This window comes from Carcharhinus amblyrhynchos, chromosome 18 (assembly GCF_965287045.1).
Source record: "Carcharhinus amblyrhynchos chromosome 18, sCarAmb.v2.hapA, whole genome shotgun sequence".
NCBI classification, from domain to species: Eukaryota; Metazoa; Chordata; class Chondrichthyes; order Carcharhiniformes; family Carcharhinidae; genus Carcharhinus; species Carcharhinus amblyrhynchos.
The window spans coordinates 55086522-55114442 of NC_137341.1; the positions used below are offsets into that span (position 1 = coordinate 55086522).

Below are 27921 nucleotides of genomic sequence, written 5' to 3' on the forward strand. Positions count from 1 at the left end.
GACCCTCTAACCTAAACTATTCCAATGTTATCCATATGCCTATCCACTGACCATTTGAACGCCCTTAAAGTTGGCGAGTCCACAACTGCTGCAGGCAGGGCATTCCACACCCTTACTACCCTCTGAGTAAAGAACCTACCTCTGACATCCGTCCTATAATTACCACCCCTTAATTTAAAGCTACATCCCCTTGTGTTAGCCATCACCATCCGAGGAAAAAGGCTCTCACTGTCCACCCTATCCAATCCTTTGATCATCTTGTATGCCTCAATCAGGTCACCTCGTAACCTTCTTCTCTCCAATGAAAATAACCTCAAGTCCCTCAGCCTTTCCTCATAAGACCTTCCCACCATACCAGACAACATCCTGGTAAACCTCCTCTGCACCCTTTCCAATGCCTCCACATCTTTCTTATAATGCAGCGACCAGAACTGTACGCAATACTCCAAGTGCAGCCGCACCAGAGTTTTATACAGTTGTAACATGACCTCACGGCTCCGAAATTCAATCCCTCTACCAATAAAAGCTAACACACCATACGCCTTCTTAACAACCTTATCAACCTGGGTGCCAACTTTCAGGGAGCTATGCACATGTACCCCAAGATCTCTCTGCTCGTCAACACTACTAAGAATCCTTCCATTAACCCTACATTCTGTACTCCTATTATTCTTACCAAAGTGAATCACCTCACACTATTCCGCATTAAACTCCATTTGTCACCTCTCGGCCCAGCTCTGCAGCTTATCTATGTCCCTCTGCAAACTGTAACATCCATCCTCACTGTCTACAACTCCTCCAACTTTGGTGTCGTCAGCAAATTTACTAATCCATCCTTCTACACCCTCATCTAGGTCATTTATAAAAATGACAAACAGCAGTGGCCTCAAAACAGATCCTTGAGGTACACCACTTGTAACTGAACTCCAGGTTGAATATTTCCCATCAACCACCACCCTCTGTCTTCTATCAGCTAGCCAATTCCTGATCCAAACTGCTAAATCACCCTCAATCCCATGCATTTGCATTTTCTGCAGTAGCGTACCATGGGGAACCTTATCAAACACTTTGCTAAAATCCATATACACCACGTCAACTGCCTTATCCTTATCCACCTCTTTGGTCACATTTTCAAAAAACTCGATAAGGTTTGTGAGGCACGACCTACAAGGCCAATGATATCATGGTGGAATTGCTTGCTCCTATTCAATGTCAAGGCTTACTGAAGAAACACGGACACTTCCCTCTTGCTACACGCGGATGTGTATTTCAACAATAGTTAATCTTCAAGGAGAGAATGAGAAAGCATTGATACAATATATTACAAATAACACAGGTACACAAGTAAATCATTCCCTTTGGTCAAGACATTGAAGCTTTAGGCAACAAAAGAAAGTGATTGGTATTTTTAACCAATTAATAATTCACATTGAATATTAATGAACTGAGAATAAAAAGATGAATAATCTTACCTGTAAAAACTAAGCTGATATCTTCCAGTTCTTCAGAGGGAACTTTAAAACTGAAAGATTCGTTGTAGAATGGATCTATGGTGCCCTTCATACAAGATGTCTTTTTCGTTTTTACCAGTTTTAATCCATGCACCAGCTGAACTTTAACAAACGGATCTATCAAAGTTTAAATGCAGAACAAAGTTAATACAGTTATAACCCCTAATGTGTATGATTGGCCTTACAACAGATTCAAACACAAAATTCTTATCATCCACAGTCCCCACCGAGTGTGAATCTAACTCATCTTTACCTGATCCTTGGCTCATATCTGTCTGAAGAAGTTGCTTCGCCCGAATAATATCCACATTTAGTCTTCCCGCACTTGGCAAATAATTAAGAGAGATCAATAGTTCTCCGAGTTCCACTTCATTCTAGAAGAAAGCGATGTGAGAATTAGAAAATCAAACAGCTGAAACAATGACATATCAATAAACCTCACTGGGGAATAGCTTGATTTCAGATATTAGACATTTGCATGAACAGACTCTTCGAATCACAGCCACTAATTCATTCTCTTGCTTATTCGTATATCATGATGTAGAGATGCCGGTGTTGGACTGGGGTGGGCACAGTAAGAAGTCTCAACACGGCAGGTTAAAGTTCAATGGGTTTATCTGGTAGCACGAGCTTTCGGAGCGCTGCTCCTTCATCCAGTGAACCATCTTCATCACCTGAGGAAGGAGCAGCGCTCTGAAAGCTCGTGATTCCAAATAAATCTGTTGGATTTTAACCTGGTGTTGTGAGACTTAGTACTCTATTCATATAAATAATATGCTCCTGTTGGGATCAGCCACTCTGCTGCATTACTAGGTTGATTTTAGAGTTGAGAGGGTTGGCTTATGAGGAGAGGCTGAGTAGACTGGGGCTATACTCATTGGAATTCAGAAGAATGAGGGGAGATCTTATAGAAACATATAAGATTATGAAGGGAATAGATAAGATAGAAGCAGGGAAGTTGTTTCCACTGGCAGGTGAAACTAGAACTAGGAGGAATAGCTTCGGAATAAGGGGGATCAGATTTAGGACTGAGTTGAGGAGAAACTTCTTCACACAAAGGGTTGTGAATCTGCAGAATTCCCTGCCCAGTGAAGCAGTTGAGGCTCCCTCATTGAATGTTTTTAAGGTAAGGATGGATAACTTTTTGAACAGTAAAGGAATTAAGAGTGATGGTGAGCGGGTGGGTAAGTGGAGCTGATCTACGTAAAGATCAGTCATGATCTTATTGAATGGCGGAGCAGGCTCGAGGGGCCAGATGGCCGACTCCTGCTCCTAGTTCTTACGTTCTTATTCCCAGATAACATTCTGGCCACAAGATGGGGCTTTGCAGTAGGTATACTTCCAACTCTACAAGTGCCTTTTTAACATCCAAAATGAGGTCTGTGGCTTGTGTTCAGATTCCTGGTGCAGGCCACACCGGACACTATTTCGGCACAGTGTGATCCCAGGGCAGAGTCTGAGCACCGGAATGATGCAGAGTGAGCAGATCATGATGTCAGTCAGTGGGGAATGCTGGCTTCTCTCACTGCTGCCGTTCTTGATCTGAATCCAAGTAACACGGAATCTCAGTATTGTAAATCAGTGCAATCAGGAAGAAGGGATCCCACTTGTGTTCCTTACAGGGATTTCCAGCTGAGTTGCTGATTGATTTGAACTGATCATTGCAGGGTTGAGGAAGGGTTTGGTGGTTGTTCAAGTCTACAGGAAATGATGTGGCGAATGCTGAAGGTCTTGATTCTGACTTCAGGAGTTTTGTTCCCACCAGTTGCTCTGAGACAGGGGTGCTCACATCCCCATGAACATACAGCACAGCTGGACAACAGCTAGAGGCAACATTGAAGAGGACAATGAAGGATGGAGAAGGGGAGAGAGACTCACAGCAGGGAGGCTTTTCCAGCCAGGGTCTCCAGGGAGTGAGTCCCTGAGCTCGATCTCAGGATGGGAGAGATTTAGATGTCCTTCCTTCATTAACAATGTGATCAATGAACAGTAGCCTCAGGGCAGTGTGTGGATGGCATTGCCAGTGGCACTGAGATCACCTTGGTGCTGAGATCACCGTGACACTGAAATCACCGTGACGCTGAGATCACCGTGACGCTGAGATCACTGTGAAGCTGAAATCACCGTGACGCTGAGATCACCATGACACTGAGATCACTATGACGCTGAGATCACCGTGACGCTGAGATCACTGTGAAGCTGAAATCGCCGTGACGCTGAGATCACCGTGACACTGAGATCACCATGATGCTGAGACTACCGTGACGCTGAGATCACTGTGACGCTGAGATCACCGTGACGCTGAGATCACCGTGATGCTGAGATCACTGTGACGCTGAGATCACCGTGACGCTGAGATCACCTGAGATCACCGTGACGCTGAGATCACCGTGATGCTGAGATCACCGTGACGCTGAGATCACTGTGACGCTGAGACCACCGTGACGCTGAGATTACTGTGACGCTGAGATCACTGTGACGCTGAGATCACCGTGACGCTGAGATCACCGTGATGCTGAGATCACCGTGATGCTGAGATCACTGTGACGCTGAGATCACCGTGACGCTGAGATCACCTGAGATCACCGTGATGCTGAGATCACCGTGACGCTGAGATCACCGTGACGCTGAGATCACCGTGACGCTGAGATCACCGTGACGCTGAGATCACTGTGCTGCTGAGATCACCGTGACGCTGAGATCACCGTGACGCTGAGATCACCGTGACGCTGAGATCACCGTGACGCTGAGATCACTGTGCTGCTGAGATCACCGTGACGCTGAGATCACCGTGACGCTGAGATCACCGTATCGCTGAGATCACCGTGACGCTGAGATCACCGTGACGCTGAGATCACCGTATCGCTGAGATCACCGTGACGCTGAGATCACCGTGACGCTGAGATCACTGTGATGCTGAGATCACCGTATCGCTGAGATCACCGTGACGCTGAGATCACCGTGACGCTGAGATCACTGTGATGCTGAGATCACCGTATCGCTGAGATCACTGTGATGCTGAGATCACCATGACACTGAGATCACCATGACACTGAGCTGGTATACCACTTCCAGGCTGCAAGTGGCATAATTCCCCTGGTCTCCCAGATACCTGTCCGCTGTCAAAGGAAAGCCCTCAGGCTGTGTGCACAAAAGTAAAAAAGAGAACCAAAAACAAAGAAAGTTACAGCAAAGGAACAGGCCCTTCAACCCTCCAAACCTGCACCAACAATGCTGCCCGACGGAACTAAAACCCCCTACCCTTCCGGGGACCATTTCCCTCTATTCCCATCTCATTCATGTACTTGTCAAGACGCCCCTTAAAAGTCACTATTGTATCTGCTTCCACTACCTCCCCTGGCAGCGAGTTCCAGGCACCCACTACTCTCTGTGTAAAAAATCTGCCTCATACATCTCCTTTAAACCTTGTCCCTCGCACCTTAACCCTGTGCCCCCTAGTAATTGACTCTTCCACCCTAGGAAAAAGCTTCTGACTATCCACTCTGTCCATGCCTCTCATAATCTTGTAGACTAGAGAAAGGGTTCAATATGTTTCATTCTCAGGCTGAGGCAGCACTTAGCATCTCAAATACTGCAGACTGCATTAGGGAACATGAGGTCAGTAACTCAACCTGGGCTTCATTCTCAGATCTCCCACAACTGGACAGCACGGTGGCACAGTGGTTAGCACTACTGCCTCACAGTGCCAGAGACCCAGGTTCCATTCCAGCCTTGGGTCACTGTCTGTGTGGAGTCTGCATGTTCTCCCCGTGTCTGTATGTGTTTCCTTCGGGTGCTGTGGTTTCTTCCCACAGTCCAAAGTTGTGCTGGTTAGGATGATTGGTTATGCTAAATTGATTTTAGTCAATAATCAGGGAGAAGAGTGGGGTGAATGTATTGTGTTATGGGAATAAGGCCTGGGTGAGGTTGTTGTCAGTGCAGACTCGATGGGCCAAATGGCCTCCTTCTGCACTGTGGGGATTCTACGATCCAGAAATCATTGCTCCCTTTCTATAACTGCACATGAATCCACCAATGTCCAGTCAGTGGCCATAAACAGCGAGTCAATGTCCAATCAGTGCGTGACCATAAGCTTCCCCTCACTCCTTGAAGTGACACGAGCCACAAAACACTCCAGTCCGAATGTTTCTATAGGCTGCTGCATCAAATCTTCATCCGCGTCCCCTGCAGCAGGACTCACTGACAATGCTGCCCTCCATAATCTCCCTGTCCCCTGCCCTGGCCGCTCTCTCCTCGTGTCTGCTACCTCACCGTGCACAGATCCCAGCTCCACGTTATCCTCTGAGTGTTAGTATCGGAATCAGAGGCTGAGAACAGTAATTGACACGGACTTCCTGCCCTTCCCCTGCCTGGCCAGTTCTTGGGTATGTAAGCGGGTGAAGGTGTAAGGGTGGGGTTGTGTTGCGGGGACTACGGTAACAGTGCATGTTTACAACTTCTGCAGTTTGTGAATCAGAAGAGATTGTGATGGTGAGAGGATTATGAAATGTGAGGAGAGTGAGATGTGACGATACCATCATCTTTAATAATTCCAGCCTCATCACTGGCCACAGCCTCATGACCATCCCAGCGATGGAAACCAGCGATGCTTCCATTTAGTCAGGAGATGTATCCACCCACTTCCCTCTCCAATCTACCCCCCCATGGTTCTCTCCCGACAGCTATTGCTGCCTCTGGTTCTACGCCACCTTGTACCACATGAGAGGGACGGAGAGAGAGAGTGTGTCAGTGAATGTGTTTCACTGATGTGCCTGTGATGGCTGAAGAGTGAGGACAGGCTGTGATGAGTTGTGGCTGTGATGAGTTGTGGCTGTGCAGAGTGTGAAAATGGAATGAAGCTTTGAATGTGAAGACAGAATCCTCAGCATCCAGGGTGTTGGCAGGTGATGAGATGAAGGTGGTTCTTTAAGTCGTGTCTCAGACTCACAGCTACGTGAGATGGAACCGGCGTATGAAGCTGAATTCACTGATCATCACCGTTTGTGTAAGAACCTCTCGCACTGATGCATACGGGTGCTCAGGTCTCCCCTCCTTGCAGTGGCCAGTTATCTGGTTCCTCTGTTTTTGTTCTGTCTGTGCGGAGGGTAAGCTAGCCCCTGTGAATAGAGCACCACCCTCTGCCCTCTGCCCCCTAACCATTGCACCAAGGCCTACAGGTTACACCGGAGAACCTTAGCAGGTACTCAGTGCCCTGCTCCACCTCACTATAGGAAGCAGGTGATAGCAGGGATAGAGAGGAGGTTCACCAGGGTGTTGTTTGGGATAGAGCATTGAGCTAAAAGGACAATCATAGAATCCCTACAGTGCAGAAGGAGGCCATTCAGCCCATCCACCCAAATCTATCCCCTAACCCCATGTATTTACCTTGTTAGTCCCTCCTGACACTTAGGGTCAATTTAGCATGGCCAATTAACCTAACCTGCACATCCTTGGACTGTGGAGGAAATCAGAGCACCCAGAGGGAACCCACGCAGACACGGGGAGAACATGCAGACTCCATACAGACAGTGATCCTAGCCAGGAATCGAACCCAGGTCTCTGGCGCTGTGAGACAGCAGTGCTAACCACTGTGTCACCGCGCTACCCAGGAGGGAAACCGGACAGGCTTGGATTGTTTTCTCTAGAGCAGAGACGACGGGGGGGGGATATGATTGAGGTGTGTAAGATTATGAGGGGTATGGACAGGTAGGGTAAGGAACAGGTGATCCCCTTGGTTGAGGGGTCAGTCACAAGGGGGCAGAGTTTTAGGGTGAGAAGAGCAGGAGATTTGAGAATTTTTCGTTTCACTCAGAGGGTGTTGGATATCTGGAAGGCACTGCCTGGAGGGGGATCTTTTGGGGGAAGGCACTGCCTGGGAAGGGAGTGGAGGCTGGAAACCTTACAACTTTTAAAAAATATTTGGATGAGCTCTTTAAACATCATAACATTCAAGGATTTGGGACAAGTGCAGGTAAATGGGAATAGTGTGGCTTTAATGGTATAGTTAGTGCAGACTCGATGGGCTGAAGGGCCTTTTCTGTGCTGTGTGACTCTGTGACTTGATGAGTTGCAGTTCTTCACATTCAGAAAGTCTTCTCCGCTGATTCCAGCACTGGTTCCAGCCGGAGCCCACTTTGTCTTTCAGAGACATTGGTGAAGCTTCGTGACTGGGCTGAATGAAATTTACTCCCTGTCTGTACTGGATTCCAGTTATAATCACAGGGTAATTCCCTATCTCATTTTGATCCTTTATCCGATAATCAGAAAGTGCATCTTCTGGCAGAGCGCTGAGCTTTACATAAGATGATGTTTCTTTCAACACTACAACTTGTTTCACACAGAGGGTGAGTGTCTGCAACAAGCTGCCAGAGGCAGGTACAATTTTGTCTTTTAAAAAGTGTTTAGACAGTTACATGGATAAAATGGGTTTAGAGGGATATGGGCCAAATGTGGGCAATTGGGATTAACTTCAGGGTTAAAAAGGGGCAGCATGGACAAGTTGGGCCAACGGGCCTGTTTCCAAGCTGCAACCTCTCTGACTGCAACACCGTTAACTGAAGGTGTTTGTGAGGACGGGATTATATTTGACTGGGATTTTTAATATGATTTGTTTAATCAGAATACCGGCAATATTTAGAAGCTGTATCTTCCACCTAACTACTTAATTTAAACGTAATATCACGCACAAACAGGTATTTGAGTCAAAGAGACAACAGGCCATACAACAACGCAGGAAGTGGTGAATACCTTCTCAAGCCGCTTCCTCGGTTTATTACACAGCAAGATCCCAGATCCCTGATAATGAAAATGAAGGTATTGTCCATCCAAACTTCTCCTGAGCAGGGCTGAGGAGCTTTACACAGAAACTTTTTTTTACTAAAAATTAAATAGCATTTGCAACTCCGTGCATTTCTCTAGCACCTGGAACATTTCACGGTATTTCACAGGGGCATGCTCAAAGTTTGATATGGAGCCACATAAGGAGATGTTGGGATGGAAGTTGTTTCAAAGGAGGGTTTCGAGAGGCAGAACGTTGGAGAGGTTTAAAGAAGGAATTCCAAAGTGTAGAATCTGAATAGCCAGAGGCTCAATCCCCAGTGAAGATGCAATTAATCCCAGGAATGCACACCCGGCTAGAACTGGAGGAACACTGGGATCTTAGAGGCTGGTTAAACTTGAGGAAGTTGAACTTGAGGGGATTGAATATAAAAGTGGGGAGGTCTTGCTGCAGCTGTATAGGGCATTGGTGAGGCCGCAGCTGGAGTACTGTGTGCAGTTTTGGGCGCCGCACCTGCGCAAGGATATTTTGGCCCTGGAGGGAGTGCAGAGGAGGTTTACTAGGCTGATACCGGAGTTGAGGGGATTGAGCTATGAGGAGAGGCTGAATAAACTAGGCTTGTACTCGTTAGAGTTTAGAAGAATGAGGGGAGATCTCATTGAGACGTATAAGATGATGAATGGGATGGATAGGATAGAGGTGGAGAGACTCTTCCCGCTCAAAAAAGACAGTAGGACTAGGGGGCACAGCCTCAAGATAAAGGGGAGGCGGTTTAGAACGGAGTTGAGGAGGAACTTCTTCACTCAAAGGGTGGTGAATCGCTGGAATTCTCTGCCCGTTGAAGTGGTGGAGGCTGCCTCGCTAAATATTTTTAAGAAGCGGGTTGATGGGTTCTTGATAAGAGAGGGGATTAAGGGTTATGGGGAGAGGGCGGGAAAGTGGAACTGAGCCACAACAGATCAGCCATGATCTTATTGAATGGCGGGGCAGGCTCAAAGGGCTGGATGGCCTACTCCTGCTCCTATTTCTTATGTTCTTATGTTCTTATGTTCTTAAGTTACGGAAGGGTGAGAACGTGTGGGAATTTAAAAAGATAAGAATTGTGAGATTTGGTTGTTGTCAGACCAGGAGCCAATGTCGGTCAGTAAGCAGGGGTGAACGGAATTAGTGTGAGTTAGGTCAATGGCAGCAGGATTTTGGATGAATTTTAATTTTTGGAAGTGAAGGATGAGGAGGTGAGCAGGAGAACATTGGAGAACAGTCCATTCCAGAGGGAGCAATGACATGGGTGATGGTCCCTGCCGCAGATGAATTGAGACAGGGATGGATACTTGGCATCTCATTGATGGAGTGGGCACTGATGGTCAAACAGGAAGCCAGGGTTGCGAACTGCCTGGATCAGCCTCAGACACGGTCCAGGGAGAGGAATCAATGGCGAAGGAATGGAGCCCTTCCCAATATATAGTGAGAGAACTTTCTTGCTCACCAGGAACTGGATGTCAAACAAGCAAGTGACAAATATGGAACGGTGGAAGGGTTGAGAATTGGTGAGCGGTCGATGAGGGTTTTATCAGAATTCACATGGAACCGGACGTGTTTTGGCAAGATGTTACTAAGGGACAACATCTGGATGAGAAAAAGAAGAGGTCAAGGATAGACCCTTGGGAGATTCCCAGTGTAATGGTGCAACAAGATCAAACAAGGCAGGTAATTCTTTTCTTCTGGCTAGGTTGAGAATAATGAAACCAGAAGAAGACAATCCCACGTCACTCAGTGACAGAGACAGCACACTGGAGGAGGAGGAGGAAGAGGGGGTCAGGCATCTCAAAGGCTGCACAGTTTATTCAGCCCATCGAGCCCGTACCAACTGTCTGACAGAGAATCTTACCCAGGACCAGCCACCTCCAAATCCGCCAGCTATCCTATACATCTTGGAACAGTAGGAGACAATTTAGCTCAATCCATCCAACTTCTAACTTGCACAAAGAAGAACAGTACAGCACAGGAACAGGCCCTTCAGCCTATCAAGCCTGCACCGATCACATTGCCCTATCTAAACCAACCGCCTATATCCCTCTATCCCCCATCTGTTCATGTGTCGATCCAGATTAGTCTTAAATGTGGCTAACGTATCTGCCTCAACCACCTCACTTGGCAGTGCATTCCAGGCCCCACCACCCTCTGTATAAAAAACTCCCCCGCACATCTCCGCTGAACCTTTCCCCCCTTATCTTGAACTTGTGCCCCCTGTAAATGTCATTTCTGCCCTGGGAAAAAGCTCCCAACTGTTCCCCTCATCGATACTCCTCATCATTTTATAAACTTCTATCAGGTCGTCCCTCAGCCTCCGTCTTTCCAGGGAGAACAATCCCAGTTTATTCAATCTCTTCTCGTAGTTAATACCCCCCATACCAGGCAACATCCTGGTAAACCTTTTCTGATTCTCTCCAAAGCCTCCACGTCCTTCTGGTAGTGTGGTGACCAGAATTGGACGCAGTATTCCAAATGTGGCCTAACCAATGTTTTATTCAACAGTATCATAATTTGCCAACTTTTATACTCGATCCCCGTCCGATGAAGGCAAGCATGCCACATGCTTTCTTCACCACCTCTCCCACCTGTGCTGCCACTTTTAAGGATCTGTGGACCTGTACTCCCGGATCTCTGTGCGTCTGTGCTCCTGATGGTTCTACCATTTATTTTATAGCTCCCACCTGAATTGGATCTAACAAAATGTACCACCTCACACATCTTTGGAGTGTGGGAGGAATCCGGAGCAACATTTCCTTCTGTTCAGCTCTCCTCATGCGTTTATCGAGCATCCACTCACTTTTAGTCTGCGACTAAATTCACAATAGGTCGGGGAAGGGAAGAGTGTCAGCTCTCTTTCCTTGAAGGATATTTGTGACTGTGGACACTCATTACAGACCAGCATCTGAGTGATTCCTCTGGGCGCTAGCTCAAAAGTAACAAGATTTATTGACAGACTTTCACAGTCTGTCACAATATGATTTAAGTCCTTGATATTTGATTGCTCACCCAGCACTGTAACAGCGACACTGACCTGCCTCACTCTGACTGACTGCAAGATGCAAATCAATCTCGTGCATCAACTATCATTAAAAATGCTAGGGTAACATTCTGTCTCCTGCACAATATCCAAAACACACTGGAAGCTGAATTTCATATATCACATACTTTAAAAATCTCTGTAAATTGTATAAAGTGTCGGTGACTTCCACAGTGAACTCTTATCGATATTATTAAGCATGTTTCACAATGAGAGTTACAAAACAATTTGTTACAGGATGATGGACAGCACAGTGGTTAGCACTGCTGCCTCACAGCATCAGGGACCCAGGTTCAATTCTAACCTTGGATCACTGTCTGTGCTGAGTTTGCACATTCTCCCCATGTCTGCGTGGGTTTCCTCCGGGTACTCCGATTTCCTCCCACACTCCAAAGATGTGCAGGTTAGATGGATTGGCCATACTAAATTGTCCCTTAGTGTCGCAAGTAGTATAGGTTAGGGGGATGAAAGAACAGTACATCACAGGAACAGGCCCTTCAGCCCACCAAATCTGTGCTGACACAGATGCCTCTCTAATCTAATACTTTCTTGCCTCTATGTGGTCCATATCCCTCTAATCTCTGCCTATTCATGTATCTATCCAGATGCCTCTTGAACGTTGTTATAGAATCTGCTTCCACCACCTCCTCCAGCAGCGCATTCCAGGCATTCACCATCCTCTGAAAAACTTGCCCCTTGCATCTCTTTTTGTTCCCCTCTCACTCTCAACCTATACCCCTGAGTAATTGACTCTTTGACTCTATCCATTCTATCCAAGCCTCTCATAATCTTGTAAACCTCTATCAGGTTCCCCCTCATTCTCCGACGCTCCAGTGAAAACAATCTAAGTTTGTTTAACCTTTCTTCATAGTTCGTATCGTCCAAATCAAGCACCATCCTGATAAATCTCTTCTGCACTCTTTCCAATGCATCAACATCTTTCTGGTAATGTAGCAACCAGAATTGTACACAATACTCCAAATGCAGCCTAACCAAAGTCTTTTATAGCCACAACATGATTTTCCAATTCCTATACTAAACACCCCGACAGATGGAGACCAGCATGCCATACGACCACCTTCTCAACCTCCTTGTTTACCTGAGTTGCCACCTCAGGGAACTGTGGATCTGCATGCCTAGATCCTTCTGTATGCCAATATTTCTAAGGGCTCTACTATTTACATTATACGTTCCTCTGCAGTAGACCTTCCAACTTGCATCACCTCACATTTGTCTGGGTTAAATTCCATCTGCCACCTTTCAGCCAGTTCTCCAGACAGTTTATATCCTGCTGTATCCTCTGACAATCATCCCCACTATTCATTACTCTCCCAATTTTTGTGTCATCTGCAAATTGACTAATCAGACCACCTCCATTTTCCCCAAATAATTTATAGATATTACAAACAACAGAGGCCTCAGCACTGATTCTTGTGGCATACTCCCAGTCACAAACCTCCAGTTAGAAAAATACCCTTCCACTGTCACTCTCTGCTTTCAATGCCCCAGCCTGTTTTGTATCCATCTTACCAGCTCACCTTGGATCCCATATGACTTCACCTTCTGCACCAGCCTAATATGGAACCTTATTGAAGGCTTTATTAAAGTCCATGTATACAACACCCACTGCCCTGCCCTGGGCAATTTGTTTTGTCCTCAAAGTAAAGGATGAGTGGGATAAATACATGGAGCTCTGGGGATAGGGCCAGGGGGGAGGGGTTGCTCTGTTGGAGAGTCAGTGCAGACTCAATGGGCCGAATGGTCTCCTTCTGCATTGCAGGAATTCTATGACGATATATTGAAACAAAGCAGATGAATTTTTTTGCTCAGACGGGTTGGAGCTCTGCCGGGGCAGTTCAGTGGCACAGTGATTATCACTGCTGCCTCAGAGCACCAGGGACCCGGGTTCGATTCCCGGCTTGGGTCACTGTCTGTGTGGAGTCTGCAGACTCGATGGGCCGGATTGCTTCTTTCTGGACTGTATGAGTCTGTGGTAAGAGGGGTAGAACTCCTTTTTCAAATGTTTCACATTGACAGAGTTGAGGATTAGTCTAATTGGCCAAAATCGATTCAACTCTCGACAGGGGATTAAATTACAAATCTCTGCTCTGCCGCCATAGCAACACTGAACACCAGGGATGCAGAGCTGTCCAATGAGCCTTCGTCATGCTTAGGTGCCAATGAATTAACTGAAACACAAGCTGAAATCTAAGCCAAAGAATCGGATTCATATTTACCTGAGAACTTGGAATTAGAGCCTTCCACCAATGTCCACCTTTTACAAGGTCCACTTCATTTAAGGGCATTGCAACTTTTCCAATCACACAGTGACGTGAAAACTTATCAAAGTCAACAACCGTTAAAAGGAGGGTCCTTCTCTGAGCTTCTAAAAATGGAATTTCAAATGTATATCGCTCCTCAAAAACTGGGTTCTGAGTTTTCCGTTTGACGCCCGTTTGTCTGGAGTTCTTCTGATCTGGTAAGAGACACATCTTAACGTAGGGATTGGAATGAGCCATGTCTTGTCTTGACCCATCGTATGAGATGGGGGGAGGGAGATCTCTGGCCTCGATCACTCGCACTACCAGGTAATTATGCAGGAGGTCATACTGAGTGCTGAAGTGGAGTAAGCCAAGCTGATACTTGGACAGAATCTCTTCATCAGTCAGAGAGTCTACATCATCGCTGCTCGAATCAACAGAGTAAAGCCGAGGCTCAAACTTCCGGAAATAATCCTCCGGCATGTAGGCTTTCCGAAATACCTTGGGTTGGATTATTTCTTTCTTGGATCCTATTGCCCAAAACTCAATGGGTTTGATATCAACGAGTGGGGAACTGGGCCGTCTGATGGCCTCGAGATCTGGAAAATCAAACAGGAAAATTAAATAGCGTTAGAGAAAAGCAAACCACTGGAACTGAGAACATTTGTTTCTGGGTTTGCAAAATAAATGAATTATCAAATAATTCAACTGTCCACTGACATCCATTTTCCCAGCTTTGGAATTTTCAATAGCCTGTAATCAATAAAGGCCCCAATAAAAAGTCTGACAACACCAGGTTAAAGGTCAACAGGTTTATTTGGTAGCACGAGCTTTCGGAGCACTGCTCCTTCATCAGGTGAGTAAAGAATTGGGTTCACAAACAAAACATATATAGACATTAGGTGTAATAATAATAGATATTCATAGGTATAAAAGAATAGATAATTTCTTGCAATTGAGTCTATTTCTAAATATGCCCTGAAAGCTCGTGATTCCGTATAAACCTGTTGGACTGTAACCTAATCTTGTGAAACTTCTTTCTGTGCTTTCCTACCCCAGTCCAATGCCGGCATCTCCACATCAATAAAGGCTACAGCGTAGCAATGGCGCACGGCGATAGATGTAATTATTCTACTCCTCACACCATTACCCATCACATCATCATTTCCCGGGTCCATTATTATCATAAACAGCTGGTCATTAGCAGAGCTTCATCCCAGTAAATTAACCTCTTTCAATTTCCATTTGTTTCCACAGCTAAGAATTCCAGGAATAGTTACTAGACTGTAGCCAGGCCTTGAAGGACACCACTTCACATCAAGCCTGGCTGACCCAGGAGTCTCTCCCACTCTTACCGCCAGCTACTGGCACGTTGAAAGGATTTTACAAGTTGACACTCAATCCATTTGGCTGCGTTATGAACACATCTTCCTCAGTCATCAAGTCCTGGGGTGAGACTCAAACACAGAGCTTCTAGTTCAGAGACAGAGACTCTACCCATTGCACCACACAACCTCCACTGGCATTTATTGGGCATTCCTAATTACCCTTGGCATTCAATGGCATTACCAATCATTGAATCTCTCACGATCAACATGCTAGGGGTTGCCATTGACCAGAAACTGAACTGGATTAGCCATATAAATACTGTGTCTACCAGAGCAGGTCAGAGGCTAGGAATCCTGCAGCGAGTAACTCACCACCTGACTTCCCAAAGCCTGTCCACCATCGACAAGGCACAAGTCAGGAGTGTGATGGAATCCTCTCCACTTGCCTGGATGGGTGCAGCTCCAACAACACTCAAGAAGCTCAACACCAGTGAGGACAGACCGCCTGCTGAATTCCTACCCCTTCCAAAAACAGCCAATCTCTCCACCATTGGCAAAGGATTCTATGATTCTATGAACGGTAACACAAGAGTGTACCATCTCTTAGATGCACTACAACAACTATTAAAATTTGTTAAGCACCTTCCAAACCCTACGACCACTACCATCTAGAAGGACAAGAGCAGCAGGCACCTGGGAACACCACCACCTGGAGGCTCCCCTCCACGTCACTCACCATCCTGACTTGGAAATATAGCGGCTGCTCCTTCACTGTCACTGGGTCAAAATCCTGGAACTTCCTCCCTAACAGCACTGTGGATGTACCTACACCCCATGGACTGGGAGTGGTTCAAGAAGGCAGCTCACCGCCACCTCCTAAGTGCTGCCCAGCCAGTGATGCCCCCATCCCATAAAATGAAAAGAAAAAACTGCATCCCATGTGATGTAGGTACACCCACCGTGCTGTTAGGGAGGGAGTTCCAGGGAGTTCACAGTGAAGGTGATATATTGCTTGACGAGTCTGTGAGACAGCTCCACCAATACTGGTACAAGCTCCCAGGTGTTAGTCAGGGGGGTTTGGCAGGGTGGGCAGGGCTGGATTTGTTGTTGTTTCTGATGTCTGGGTTGATGCCAGGTAGTCTGTCCAGTTTCAATCCTTTCTATTGGTTTTGTATCAGTGGTTTATAACTGATTGGCTTTGCTAGGCCTTGACAGAAGTTATCTTAGAGTTAACCCAGAGTTAACGAGAATCTGAATTGTAACTTTACTAGGTTTACTAGGCTGATACCGGAGTTGAGGGGATTGAGCTATGAGGAGAGGCTGAATAAACTAGGCTTGTACTCGTTAGAGTTTAGAAGAATGAGGGGAGATCTCATTGAGACGTATAAGATGATGAATGGGATGGATAGGATAGAGGTGGAGAGACTCTTCCCGCTCAAAAAAGACAGTAGGACTAGGGGGCACAGCCTCAAGATAAAGGGGAGGCGGTTTAGAACAGAGTTGAGGAGGAACTTCTTCACTCAAAGGGTGGTGAATCTCTGGAATTCTCTGCCCGTTGAAGTGGTGGAGGCTGCCTCGCTAAATATTTTTAAGACGTGGGTTGATGGGTTTTTGATAAGAGAGGGGATTAAGGGTTATGGGGAGAGGGCGGGAAAGTGGAACTGAGCCACAACAGATCAGCCATGATCTTATTGAATGGCGGGGCAGGCTCGAAGGGCTAGATGGCCTACTCCTGCTCCTATTTCTTATGTTCTTATGTTCTTAACTCCAGTCTACAGGAGGTTGCTGACCCACTTCTTCCTCCCCCCCCTCCGCCAGAGTATTCTCTGACCCGCCTCCTCCTCTTCCCCACCCCAGAGGATGCTCTGACCCTCCTCCTCCTCCCCCCCCCCGCCGAGAGGATGCTCTGACCCTCCTCCTCCTCCCCCTGCCCTCAGGATGATCTGGGTCAGAGAGCAGGCTCTGAAGCCGCTTCAGAGGTTCCCCTGCAAAATAAAAATCAGCTTTGGGTTTTTGTTTTGCAGGTCGCTTACAGCGCGGATCCGGAACGGACCAGGAGACGGTAAAGTGGGATTCGGTGGGAGAGTTGGGCACGCGGTTCATTAAATCGATTTAAATGAATGCTAACGTATTTAAATCGTCAGGCCGAATCAGGTGTCGGTAAAGTCGTGATTTGCTCGGATTCGGGTACAGATCGCGTTAAAGGCTCAACGCCCAAATTTACCGCGATTTCACACCTGCAAATTATTGGTAAAATGGGGCCCAGTATGTAAGTAAGCCAACAAGAGGTGAGGTCACATTGCATTTGGTACTGGGTAATGAACCAGGCTGGGTGTTAGACTTGGAGGTAGGGGAACACTTTGGTGATAGTGACCACAATTCGATTATGTTTACATTAGCGATGGAAAGGGATAGGTGTATACCACAGGGCAAGAGTTACAGCTGGGGGAAAGGTAATTATGGTGCAATTAGGCGAGATTTAGGATGTATAGGATGTGGAAGGAAACTGCAGGGCATGGGCACAATTGAAATGCGGAGCTTGTTTAAGGAACAGCTACTGCAAGTCCTTGATAAGTATGCACCTGTCAGGCAGGGCGGAAATGGTCAAGTGAGGGAACCATGGTGTACTGAAGAAGTTGAATCTCTTGTGATGAGGAAAAAGGAGACTTATGTAAAGATGAGACATGAAGGCTCAGGATGCTTGAGAGTTACAAGTTAGCCAGGAAGGACCTAAAGAAAGAGCTAAGAAGAGCCAGGAAGGGACATGAGAAGTCTTTGGCAGTTAGGATCAAGGAAAACCCTAAAGCTTTCTATAGGTATGTTAGCTTTTATTGGTAGAGGGAATAAAAGAATGACTTAGGTAAGATTAGGGCCAGTCAAGGACAGTAGTGGGAAATTATGCGTGGAGTCCAAAGAGATAGGAGAGGCACTAAATGAATATTTTTCGTCAGTATTCACACAGGAAAAAGACAATGTTGTTGAGGAGAATACTGAGATACAGGCCGTTAGACTAGACAGGATTGAGGTACATAAAGGAGGAGGTGTTAGCAATTCTGGAAAGTGTGAAAATAGATAAATCCCCTTGGCCGGATGGGATTTATCCTAGGATTCTCTGGGAGGCTAGGGAGGAGATTGCAGAGTCTTTGGCTTTGATCTTCATGTCGTCATTGTCTACAGGAATAGTGCCAGAAGACTGGAGGATAGCAAATGTTGTCCCCTTGTTCAAGAAGGGGAGTAGAGACAACCCTGGGAATTATAGACCAGTGAGTCTTACTTCTGTTGCGGGCAAAGTTTTGGAAAGGATTATAAGAGATAGGATTTATGATCATCTAGAGAGAAATAAATTGATTAGGGATAGTCAACACGGTTTTGTGAAGGGTAGGTTGTGCCTCACAAACCTTAATGAGTTCTTTGAGAGGGTGACCTAAGAGGTAGATGAGGATAAAGCAATTGATGTGGTGTATATGGATTTCAGTAAAGCGTTTGATAAGGTTCCCCATGGTAGGCTACTGCAGAAGATACGAAGGCATGGGATTGAGGGTGATTTAGCGGTTTGGATCAGGAATTGGCTAGCTGATAGAAGACAGAGGGTGGTGGTTGATGGGAAATGTTCATCATGGAGTTCAGTTACAAGTGGTGTACCTCAGGGATCTGTTTTGGGGCCACTGCTGTTTGTCATTTTTATAAATGACCTGGATGAGGGGGTAGAAGGATGGGTTAGTAAATTTGTGGATGACACTAAAGTCGGTGGAGTTGTGGACAGTGCGGAAGGATGTTGCAGGTTACAGAGGGACATAGATAAGCTGCAGAGCTGGGCTGAGAGGTGGCAAATGGAGTTTAATGTGGAAAAGTGTGAAGTGATTCACTTTGGAAGGAGTAACAGGAACACAGAGTACTGGGCTAATGGTAAGTTACTTGGTAGTGGGGATGAGCAGAGAGATCTCGGGGTACATATGCATAGATCCCTGAAAGTTGGCACCCAGGTTGATAGGGTTGTTAAGAAGGCGTATGGTGTGTTAGCTTTTATTGGTAGAGGGATTGAGTTTAGGAGCCGTGAGATCATGTTACAATTGTACAAAACTCTGGTGCGGCTGCACTTAAGAGTATTGCGTACAGTTCTGGTCGCCGCGTTATAAGAAAGATGTGGAAACATTGGAAAGGGTGCAGAGGAGATTTACCAGGATATTGCCTGGTATGGTGGGAAGGTCTTATGAGGAAAGGCTGAGGGACTTGAGGCTGTTTTCATTAGAGAGAAGAAGGTTAAGAGGTGACTTAATAGAGGCATATAAGATGATCAGAGGATTAGATAGGATGGACAGTGACAGCCTTTTTCCTCAAATGGAGATGGCTAACACGAGGGGACATAGCTTTAAACTGAGGGGTGATAGATATAAGACAGATGTCAGAGATAGGTTCTTTACTCAGAGAGTAGTATGGGCGTGGAATGCCTTGCCTGCAACAGTAGTGGATTTGCCAACATTAAGGGCGTTGGATAAACATATGGATGATGTTGGAATAGTGTAGGGTAGATGGGCTTTAGATTGGTTTCACAGGTCAATGCAACGTTGAGGGCTGAAGGGCCTGTACTGCGCTGTAATGTTCTATGTTAACCTTGGGTCGCATCAGTGAACCAGATGGGTTTTTACAACAATTGACAATGGTTTCATTATTACATTTTAATTCCAGAATTTTACTGAATTCAAATTTCACCATCTGCCATGGCAGGATTCAAACCCGGGTCCCCAGAACATTATTAGTCCAGTGACAATACCATTACACTATCGCTTCTCCCATCTTTTACTCATCAGGATAAATGAAATAATGCCAGATTTTAAATCATCACAACAACGACAGAATCTCTCTCCAATTAAAAACCTGCACAGGTAAATATTTGCTTCTATGGTTTCAAAAGGCTGACAATTTATTTTCAATCTTGGCAGCATCCAACCAATTTAATAAAAACGCATAAGCATGAATAATATCTAAGTTAGAACAGGTACAAAATACATTTGAATTATTTATCTCCTTAAAATATTATCCATAAATACACTTCAGTGGCACATTTCTTATTATTATTGCCAAGAACATGAGGTTGGAATTGGATTGCAATTATATGATCCTTCTGATCAGTGATAAATGAGTTGTGATGAAGTTTGTGCAACAAACGGCTATATATCAGATTAATCAAATCCCCCCTTGTTGCCTCTTTGAGATAATACTGGTGCTGTTAAAGTGAAAGATCTCACTCAGCTGCTAACACCTAGACCACCAATTGCTTGACCTGGGAGCTCTATTTTAATTGTAGGATATGCCAGAATATTTCAAAACCAGGTAGGTAAATGGTGGAATTTAAATCAGGTTCCCAGAGAATTAGAACACAGAACATAGAACATAGAAAAACTACAGCACAAACAGGCCCTTCGGCCCACAAGTTGCGCCGCTCATGTCCCTACCGACCAGGCCTATCTATAACCCTCAATCCTATTAAATCCCATGTACTCATCCAGAAGTCTCTTAAAAGACCTCAACGAGTTTGCCTCCACCACCACCAACGGCAGCCGATTCCACTCACTCACCACCCTCTGAGTGAAAAACTTACCCCTGACATCTCCTTTGTACCTGCTCCCCAGCACCTTAAACCTGTGTCCTCTTGTAGCGACCATTTCAGCCCTGGGAAATAGCCTCTGAAAATCCACCCAATCTATATCTCTCAACATCTTATACACCTCTATCAGGTCCCCTCTCATCCTTCGTCTCTCCAAGGAGAAAAGATCGAGCTCCCTCAACCTATCCTCATAAGGCATGCCACCCAATCCAGGCAACATCCTTGTAAATCTCCTCTGCACCCTTTCAATGGCTTCCACATTCTTTCTTGTAATGAGGTGACCAGAACTGAGCACAGTACTATAAGTGGGGTCTGACCAGGGTCTTACACAGGGTCTTATACAGCATTATCTCCCAACTCCTAAACTCAATTCCTCAATTGATGAATGCCAGTACACCATATGCCTTCTTAACCATATCCTCTACCTGCAAAGCCGCTTTGAGAGTCCTATGAACCCAGACCCCAAGATTCTTCTGATCTTCCGCACTGCTAAGAGTCTCACCCTTAATATTAATTCCTTCATCCCATTTGACCTGCCAAAATGAACCACCACATATTTATCTAGGTTGAAGTCCATCTGCCACTTCTCCGCCCAGTCTTGCATCCTACCTATGTCACGCTGCAACTTCTGACATCCCCCCAAACTATCCACAACACCACCAACCTTTGTGTCATTGGCAAACTTACCAACCCATCCCTCCACTTCCTCATCCAGGTCATTTATAAAAATGACAAACAGCAAGGGTCCTAGAACAGATCCCTGGGGCACTCCACTAGTGACCGACCTCCATGCAGAAAAAAACCCATCTATAACCACTCTCTGCCTTCTGGGTTTCTGGATTACCAGCCCTGTGACAATACTGCTACAGCACTGCCTTCCCTGAAATTAGAATGGACACACACACTAGCTTTCCCAGCACCCATGAAAGGATTTTTAAACAGTCACTATTAAATACTGTAACACTGCTTCAGACTGAAAATAACCAAATCTCATTTCAAATCAATTCACAACCAATTGTGGGTATAAATTTCCCCCGGATGATTCAGCAGCACAGAATGTTACCATTGCAGTGATTAATTTTATAGTTATTCCTACAATATAAAAATACATTTTATAGTTCCTCCCTTTAGTATAAACATTTCGGCAGTTCGTGGAATCCATTTGAAAGTTCCACACTCACTGAATTTTGGAATCGTTGCAGTGAGCGAGGTATTCATGGAACAAAGAGAGTGTAAACTATCAGTGCAGAACATACCGGGAGTATTAGGAAAACAAATGTAATACAAAGGGAATTATATTTCTATTGGTAAGCACTAGAAATAAAGGGAAATTTTTGAAGGATTTAATCCTCAGACACTAACTTGTGTTCAGAGTGGAGGTTGTGTATCTGACTACAGCCAATGCGCGTGTCTTAACACGGACATTATAGGGATGATCTTATTAGATCGTATCGTTTTTTTTGCCTCTCGTGATGTTACCGGCACTGATTTACCGGTGATATTAACTTTGTACCCATAACGGGCACAAAGCCCATTTCAATATTCACAACATGATTACTGTGTGATGGGTGAGGCCCCGACGCTAACATCAGGCTCACTTATACTTACCCCTTACTGGTCCATGCCTTCCCCAGCAAGGATCACGTATGGTCAACAACAGAGAGCTGACATGATGGCCTCACCAGTGGGACCAGAGGTCATAGAGACCCCCAGGATGACCGGAAGCAGGGCTGGGTAGTACCCCTTGGGCAGTGCCTGCCTGGCAATGCCTACCTTAACCCTCCCTAGAAGCATAATGTTAGCTGAAACCAAAAGCTCCCAGATGCAAAAGTCTTTGTTTAGCATGAATTCAACTATAGGGGCGGCACAGTTGCACAGTGGTTAGTACAGCTGCCTCAGAGTGCCAGGGACCTGGGTTCTATTCCCAGCTTGGGTCACTGTCTGTGTGGAGTTTGCACATTCCCCTCCGTGTCTGCATGGGTTTCCTCCGGGTACTCTGGTTTCCTCCCACAGTCCAAACATGTGCAAGTTAGATAGATTGGCCATGCTAAATTGCCCCTTAGGTGTCCAAAGATGTGTAGGATAGATGGATTAGCCATGGCAAATGCACAGGTTTACGGGGATAGGGTGGAGGAGAGGCCTGGATGGGATGTTCTTTCAGAGGGTTGGTGCAGTCTTGATGGGCTGAATGGCCTCCTTCTGAACCTTCGGGTAAGCATTCTCCAAGGCGGCCTTCACAACACACGACAGCGCAGAGTCGCTGAACAGAGACTGATAGCCAAGTTCCGCACACATGAGGACGGTCTCAACAGGGATCTTGGGTTCATGTCGCACTATCTGTAACCCCCGTGACTTGCCTGGGTTTGCAAAACCTCACTTACTATACTGTCTGGAGACAATACACATCTCTTTAAACTGTGATCAGTGCTCCTTCCACTCACATTATCAGCCACTTCAGGTCTTGAACAGCAGGTTAGGTGTAAGGATTCGCATTCTAATCAGTAATCTCTAAACTGTCTGTGCTTTATATGCTCTGTCTGAGGCCAGAACTCTCCATTCACCTGACAAAGGGGCTAACCCAAAAGCTTGCGAGTATATTATCAAATAAATAGGTTGGACTAAAACCTGGTGTTGTCAGACTTTTTACTCCTTCTGAACTGCAGGGATTCTATGGTTCTATAATATTTTTACCCTTACACAGAAACACTAAATTAAATCCACTTAAAACTATACCTTCTTTCTAATGTTCAACAAACATAAATCCTATAAAAAAACTACCTCTGTTTTCCTTACAGTGACAACCTGCCTATTGTAGGTGTGAGTTCAGGATAGTGATGGGAGAGGCTCCAATTTCTTTCTATCACTAGGAGTCTCTCCCACACCTGCCATTGGTGTGTGTGGAAGGGTTTACAGGCTGCTGTTCACCCAGTTCGTCTGTCATTATGTTGTGATCACATCTTCTGTGGTCATCAGCTTCTGGGGGGATCTTAGAGCAGAGTCCAGAGGTAGGGTATGTTACCCAGTGTGCCACAGGGTTTCCCCACGCAAGTGAGATGTGAACCTTATCAGTCTTCAAAAATAGTATTTAAACCAGGAACCGTGTCACAATGACAGTCAAATACTAAGTAACACACCACCCCTGTGGCCTACATTCGAAACAGACACTGAGGGAGAGACCTACATCCTCCTGTCACTCTGTGACCTTTCACTAGCTGCTGCCTCTCAAGGTCAGGCGCTGATGTTCTGGGTACATCACGGGTAAAGTCGAGAGCAGAGTTATTCAGAAAAGCTGAGCTCAGGTTAAGGGGAAAGATCAGCTTGCTTCTGCACAGTTGCTGAGTTTGTCAATGGTATTAGGGACAGTGATGGTCACACTGTAAGCTTCGTATATTCAATATCCCAACCTGCAAACCCTTTATTGTAATGAATCTTTAGTTTTTTTTGGAAAGTTAGTGAGAGGGGAGAAAAGGGGTAACATGCATTTGAGTGTACAGCGTGATGCAGTCTGGACTGTGAGATCCATCCTAACGTGCCAGATGTCCAAAGAGCCACAGCACTGCTGTAGGCAGGAAGAGTGGATCAGTTCTGTACACACAGCAGGGTGAGGAGCATCACTGAGACACCCAGTCTGTCTGCCTTTGTTTCCAAACAGGTAGTTTCAGGACAGCTTTGACACAACAGCTTCAACAAAGCTCTGCTGTCAAAACACTTGTCAAACTTCTTTACCATTGTAGCAAGGACAGCAAACATGTTCAGTTGGAGAAACACACTTAAATAGAGATTTCACTGAGAGTCCTCAGTATTATTAATGCAAACTGACACTCGTATGACACTGATATCGCTAAGGAAAGATATCTGATGGTAGTTTAAGAGAAAGAGTCGCTGAGTGTTTGAGTTTGGGGCAATGAAAGTTACCTTGACCAATGAAATTAATTTTGGGAAGTGTTTAAAAGGTGCTGAATAAAGGCAGAGAGGAAGGGATCTTGTGAGACGGGACTGCAGAGAGCGGCTAAAATGACACAAAGCTGGAGTGGAGACCCAGCAATCTCACCAGGCATTAGAACTTCAGATAATCTTGGTCACAGATGATAATGAGAGCGGTCTAATTGTATCAGATTGCAGCAATTCGGGAAAGGTCTATGTTCACCCAGAAAAGCAAACTGACTTTGCAATTACTATTATCACAAAACTGAACCAATTGCATCGCAACATGGATCATCAACATCAGGCTGTGTGTTTGCAGTCAATCACAATGGAATAAGGAGGATGATATCCTATATCTGCATAAACCTCTCCTTCAGTAATGAGCACCACAGTCTCCTGACTGCACACAAGGCAAATGCATCCTGATGCACACAGATCTGGAAGCTATGAGTTGAAGTTCTTATTGAAAGCTATTAGCTCATTCACTGAAGGCGCAGGGAGACAGAGGGATTACTATGACTGACATTTCTGAACTAAGAACAGGGAAAATCAGCTACGTTTCTCCCTCAGTGATTCCTTCCAGTGGTTCCTGCATGTTTGAATGTCAGGAGGGGTGTCTGGATAATGGAGCAATCTCACCCTGGAGACCCACACAGGAAGAATAATCACTGGATTAGTGCCTGGTTTTTATCCAAGTGCATCCAAGCCTGAAACAACAAACTCCAAATAAAAGAATGAAAGAGGGTTGAAGTACAGTCAGGAGTGAGGTTCAGTCAAATTTAAAAGCAAAACTAGGTCAGTCATAGTCATAGAGTTTTACAGCATGGAAACAGGCCCTTCGGCCCAACTTGTCCAAGCTGTCCTTTTTTTAAAATCCCTAAGCTCGTCCCAGTTGCCCACGTTTAGTCCATATCCCTCTATACCCATCATACTCATTAAAAGACAAAATTGTACCCGCCTCTACTACTACCTCTGACATAAGAACATAAGAAAACAAGAAAAAAGACAGTCAAAAAGACCCCTCCAGTCCAGCAGGCAGGGAATTGGAAAGCTAAATTACATTGATTTTAATGCGAAGAGCCTGTCAGCAAAGTGTTATCCAGCACCTGGGAATGTGATATTGTTGCAATCACAGAAAGATGGTTAAAAGGACAGCACTGGCAACTCAGGTCTTATGAGGAAAGGCTGAGGGACTTGAGGTTGTTTTCGTTAGAGAGAAGAAGGTTAAGAGGTGACCTAATTGAGGCATACAAGATGATCAGAGGGTTAGATAGGGTGGACAGTGAGAGCCTTTTACCTCGGATGGTGACGGCTAACATGAGGGGACATAGCTTTAAATTAAGGGGTGGTAATTATAGGACGGATGTCAGAGGTAGGTTCTTTACTCAGAGGGTAGTAAGGGCGTGGAATGCCCTGCCTGCAGCAGTTGTGGACTCGCCAACTTTAAGGGTGTTCAACTTTAAGGGTGCTCTGTTCCAGCGGTCAAGGCAGCTCGCTATTGGCCACTGGTGGGATCTTCTGGTCCCACTGATAAATATGGCAATTTGCACAGCTCACCCACCCCATCACCGGGGAACCCACCAGGCACAGCTCACCCACCCCATCACCGGGGAACCCACCAGGCACAGCTCACCCACCCCGTCACCGGGGAACCCACCAGGCACAGCTCACCCACCCCATCACCGGGGAACCCACCAGGCACAGCTCACCCACCCCATCACCGGGGAACCCACCAGGCACAGCTCACCCACCCCGTCACCGGGGAACCCACCAGGCACAGCTCACCCACCCCATCACCGGGGAACGCACCAGGCACAGCTCACCCACCCCATCACCGGGGAACCCACCAGGCACAGCTCACCCACCCCGTCACCAGGAATCCCACCAGGCACAGCTCACCCACCCCGTCACCGGGGAACGCACCAGGCACAGCTCACCCACCCCATCACCGGGGAACGCACCAGGCACAGCTCACCCACCCCGTCACCGGGGAACGTACCAGGCACAGCTCACCCACCCCGTCACCGGGGAACGCACCAGGCACAGCTCACCCACCCCGTCACCGGGGAACGCACCAGGCACAGCTCACCCACCCCGTCACCGGGGAACCCACCAGGCACTGGGAGGACAATCTCACCTGGAGAGGTGGGTGCTGCTAATGTAGGAGGGAGACTACACACACTTATCAAGATTAAATTCCCTCTGAACACTTCCAACTAACAGCATCTAAAAACAGCAGGACATCCAACTGTCACCAAGTCATCACCTGCTTCTCTAACCTTAGATTCACGTCCATAACTATTGCTCTGGGGGCTGGGGGGAGTCAGGGTGTGGGGTGGGGGGAGGGAGGGTCATTAAGGCAGGTCTCACTCCCCTCGGGCCTTCCAGTTTAGCAGAGAATTAACCTTATCATCCAGCCCCCAGCAAGACTGTTTACAGGTGGCAGAGTGTTTGGGAAGAGATCCAACACGCTTATTCCTCCCCATCCTGCTGTCTCACTCACCTCTGCAGGTTCCGGAGAATTCCTCTCCATGTCGCTGTCATCAAGTTTGGAATTGCTTTGTTGAGTTATTCTGCCACCTTCCGAAGATTGTGATTAAACCTGGGCCGTTAACCTCGTCCTCCCACCAAAATATATCACTTCACACTTTCCCTGCTGAATTTCAGCTGTCATTATCTCCCTCCCTGGCACTCCCTCAGTCCTCTTCAACTCTATCACTCACAGTTTACCACACTGTGCCATCTGCACATTTCACAGTTGCCCCTTGTGTTGCCAGGTCCATGTCATTAATGCAAAACAAGAGCAGCAGTGAGCTGGCGATGGAGTGGATACCTCCCCCCCAGCCTGAAACACACACTCACCACAACTCTGCCTTTTCCAGTACTTGTACAGCTTTGTACTGATGTTGCTACTGCTCCTTATATCCTATTGAACTTCAGTTTTGCCAAGGGGCAGCACAGTGGCACAGTGGTTAGCACTGCTGCCTCACAGGGCCAGGGGCCTGGCTTTGATTCCCAGCTTGGGTCACTATCTGCTCGGACTCTGCACATTCTCCCTGTGTTTGCATTGGTTTCCTCAGGGTGCTCCAGTTTCCTCCTACAGTCCAAAGATGTGTTGGCTAGGTGGATTGTCCAGGCTAATTGACCCTCAGTGTCAGGGGGTTTAGCAGGGTAAATGCATGGGGTTATGAGGATAGGATCTGGATGGGATTGTGGTCAGTGCTGACTTGATGGGCCAAATGGCCTCCTTCTGCACTGAAGGATTCTCTGATTCTCAGACCAAACCTGACAACGTGGTACTTTATGAAAGCCTTTTGAAAGCCCAAGTACACACTGGGGGGAGTTTTCCCGTCCCACTCACCACAGGAATCATAACAGGCAGGACACAATCCCACAAAGATCCGTTAAGCTCAGATGGGATTTTCTGATTTTGGGGCAGTGTGG

The 27921-nt window shown here is 46.3% G+C and overlaps 1 protein-coding gene across 1 annotated transcript in view; it reads right to left on the reverse strand.

Moving 5' to 3' along the window:
• The window catches only part of syt17 (synaptotagmin XVII), a 71501-nt gene that overhangs the window by 27650 nt on the left and 15930 nt on the right, over window positions 1-27921 (reverse strand). Inside the window, exons 5-7 of the mRNA XM_080206168.1 lie at window positions 13597-14219; window positions 1765-1885; window positions 1473-1628 (exon numbers count right to left, since the gene is read on the reverse strand). Coding sequence (XP_080062294.1) covers window positions 1473-1628; window positions 1765-1885; window positions 13597-14219 — 900 coding nt within the window. The remainder of the gene's footprint in view (window positions 1-1472; window positions 1629-1764; window positions 1886-13596; window positions 14220-27921) is intronic.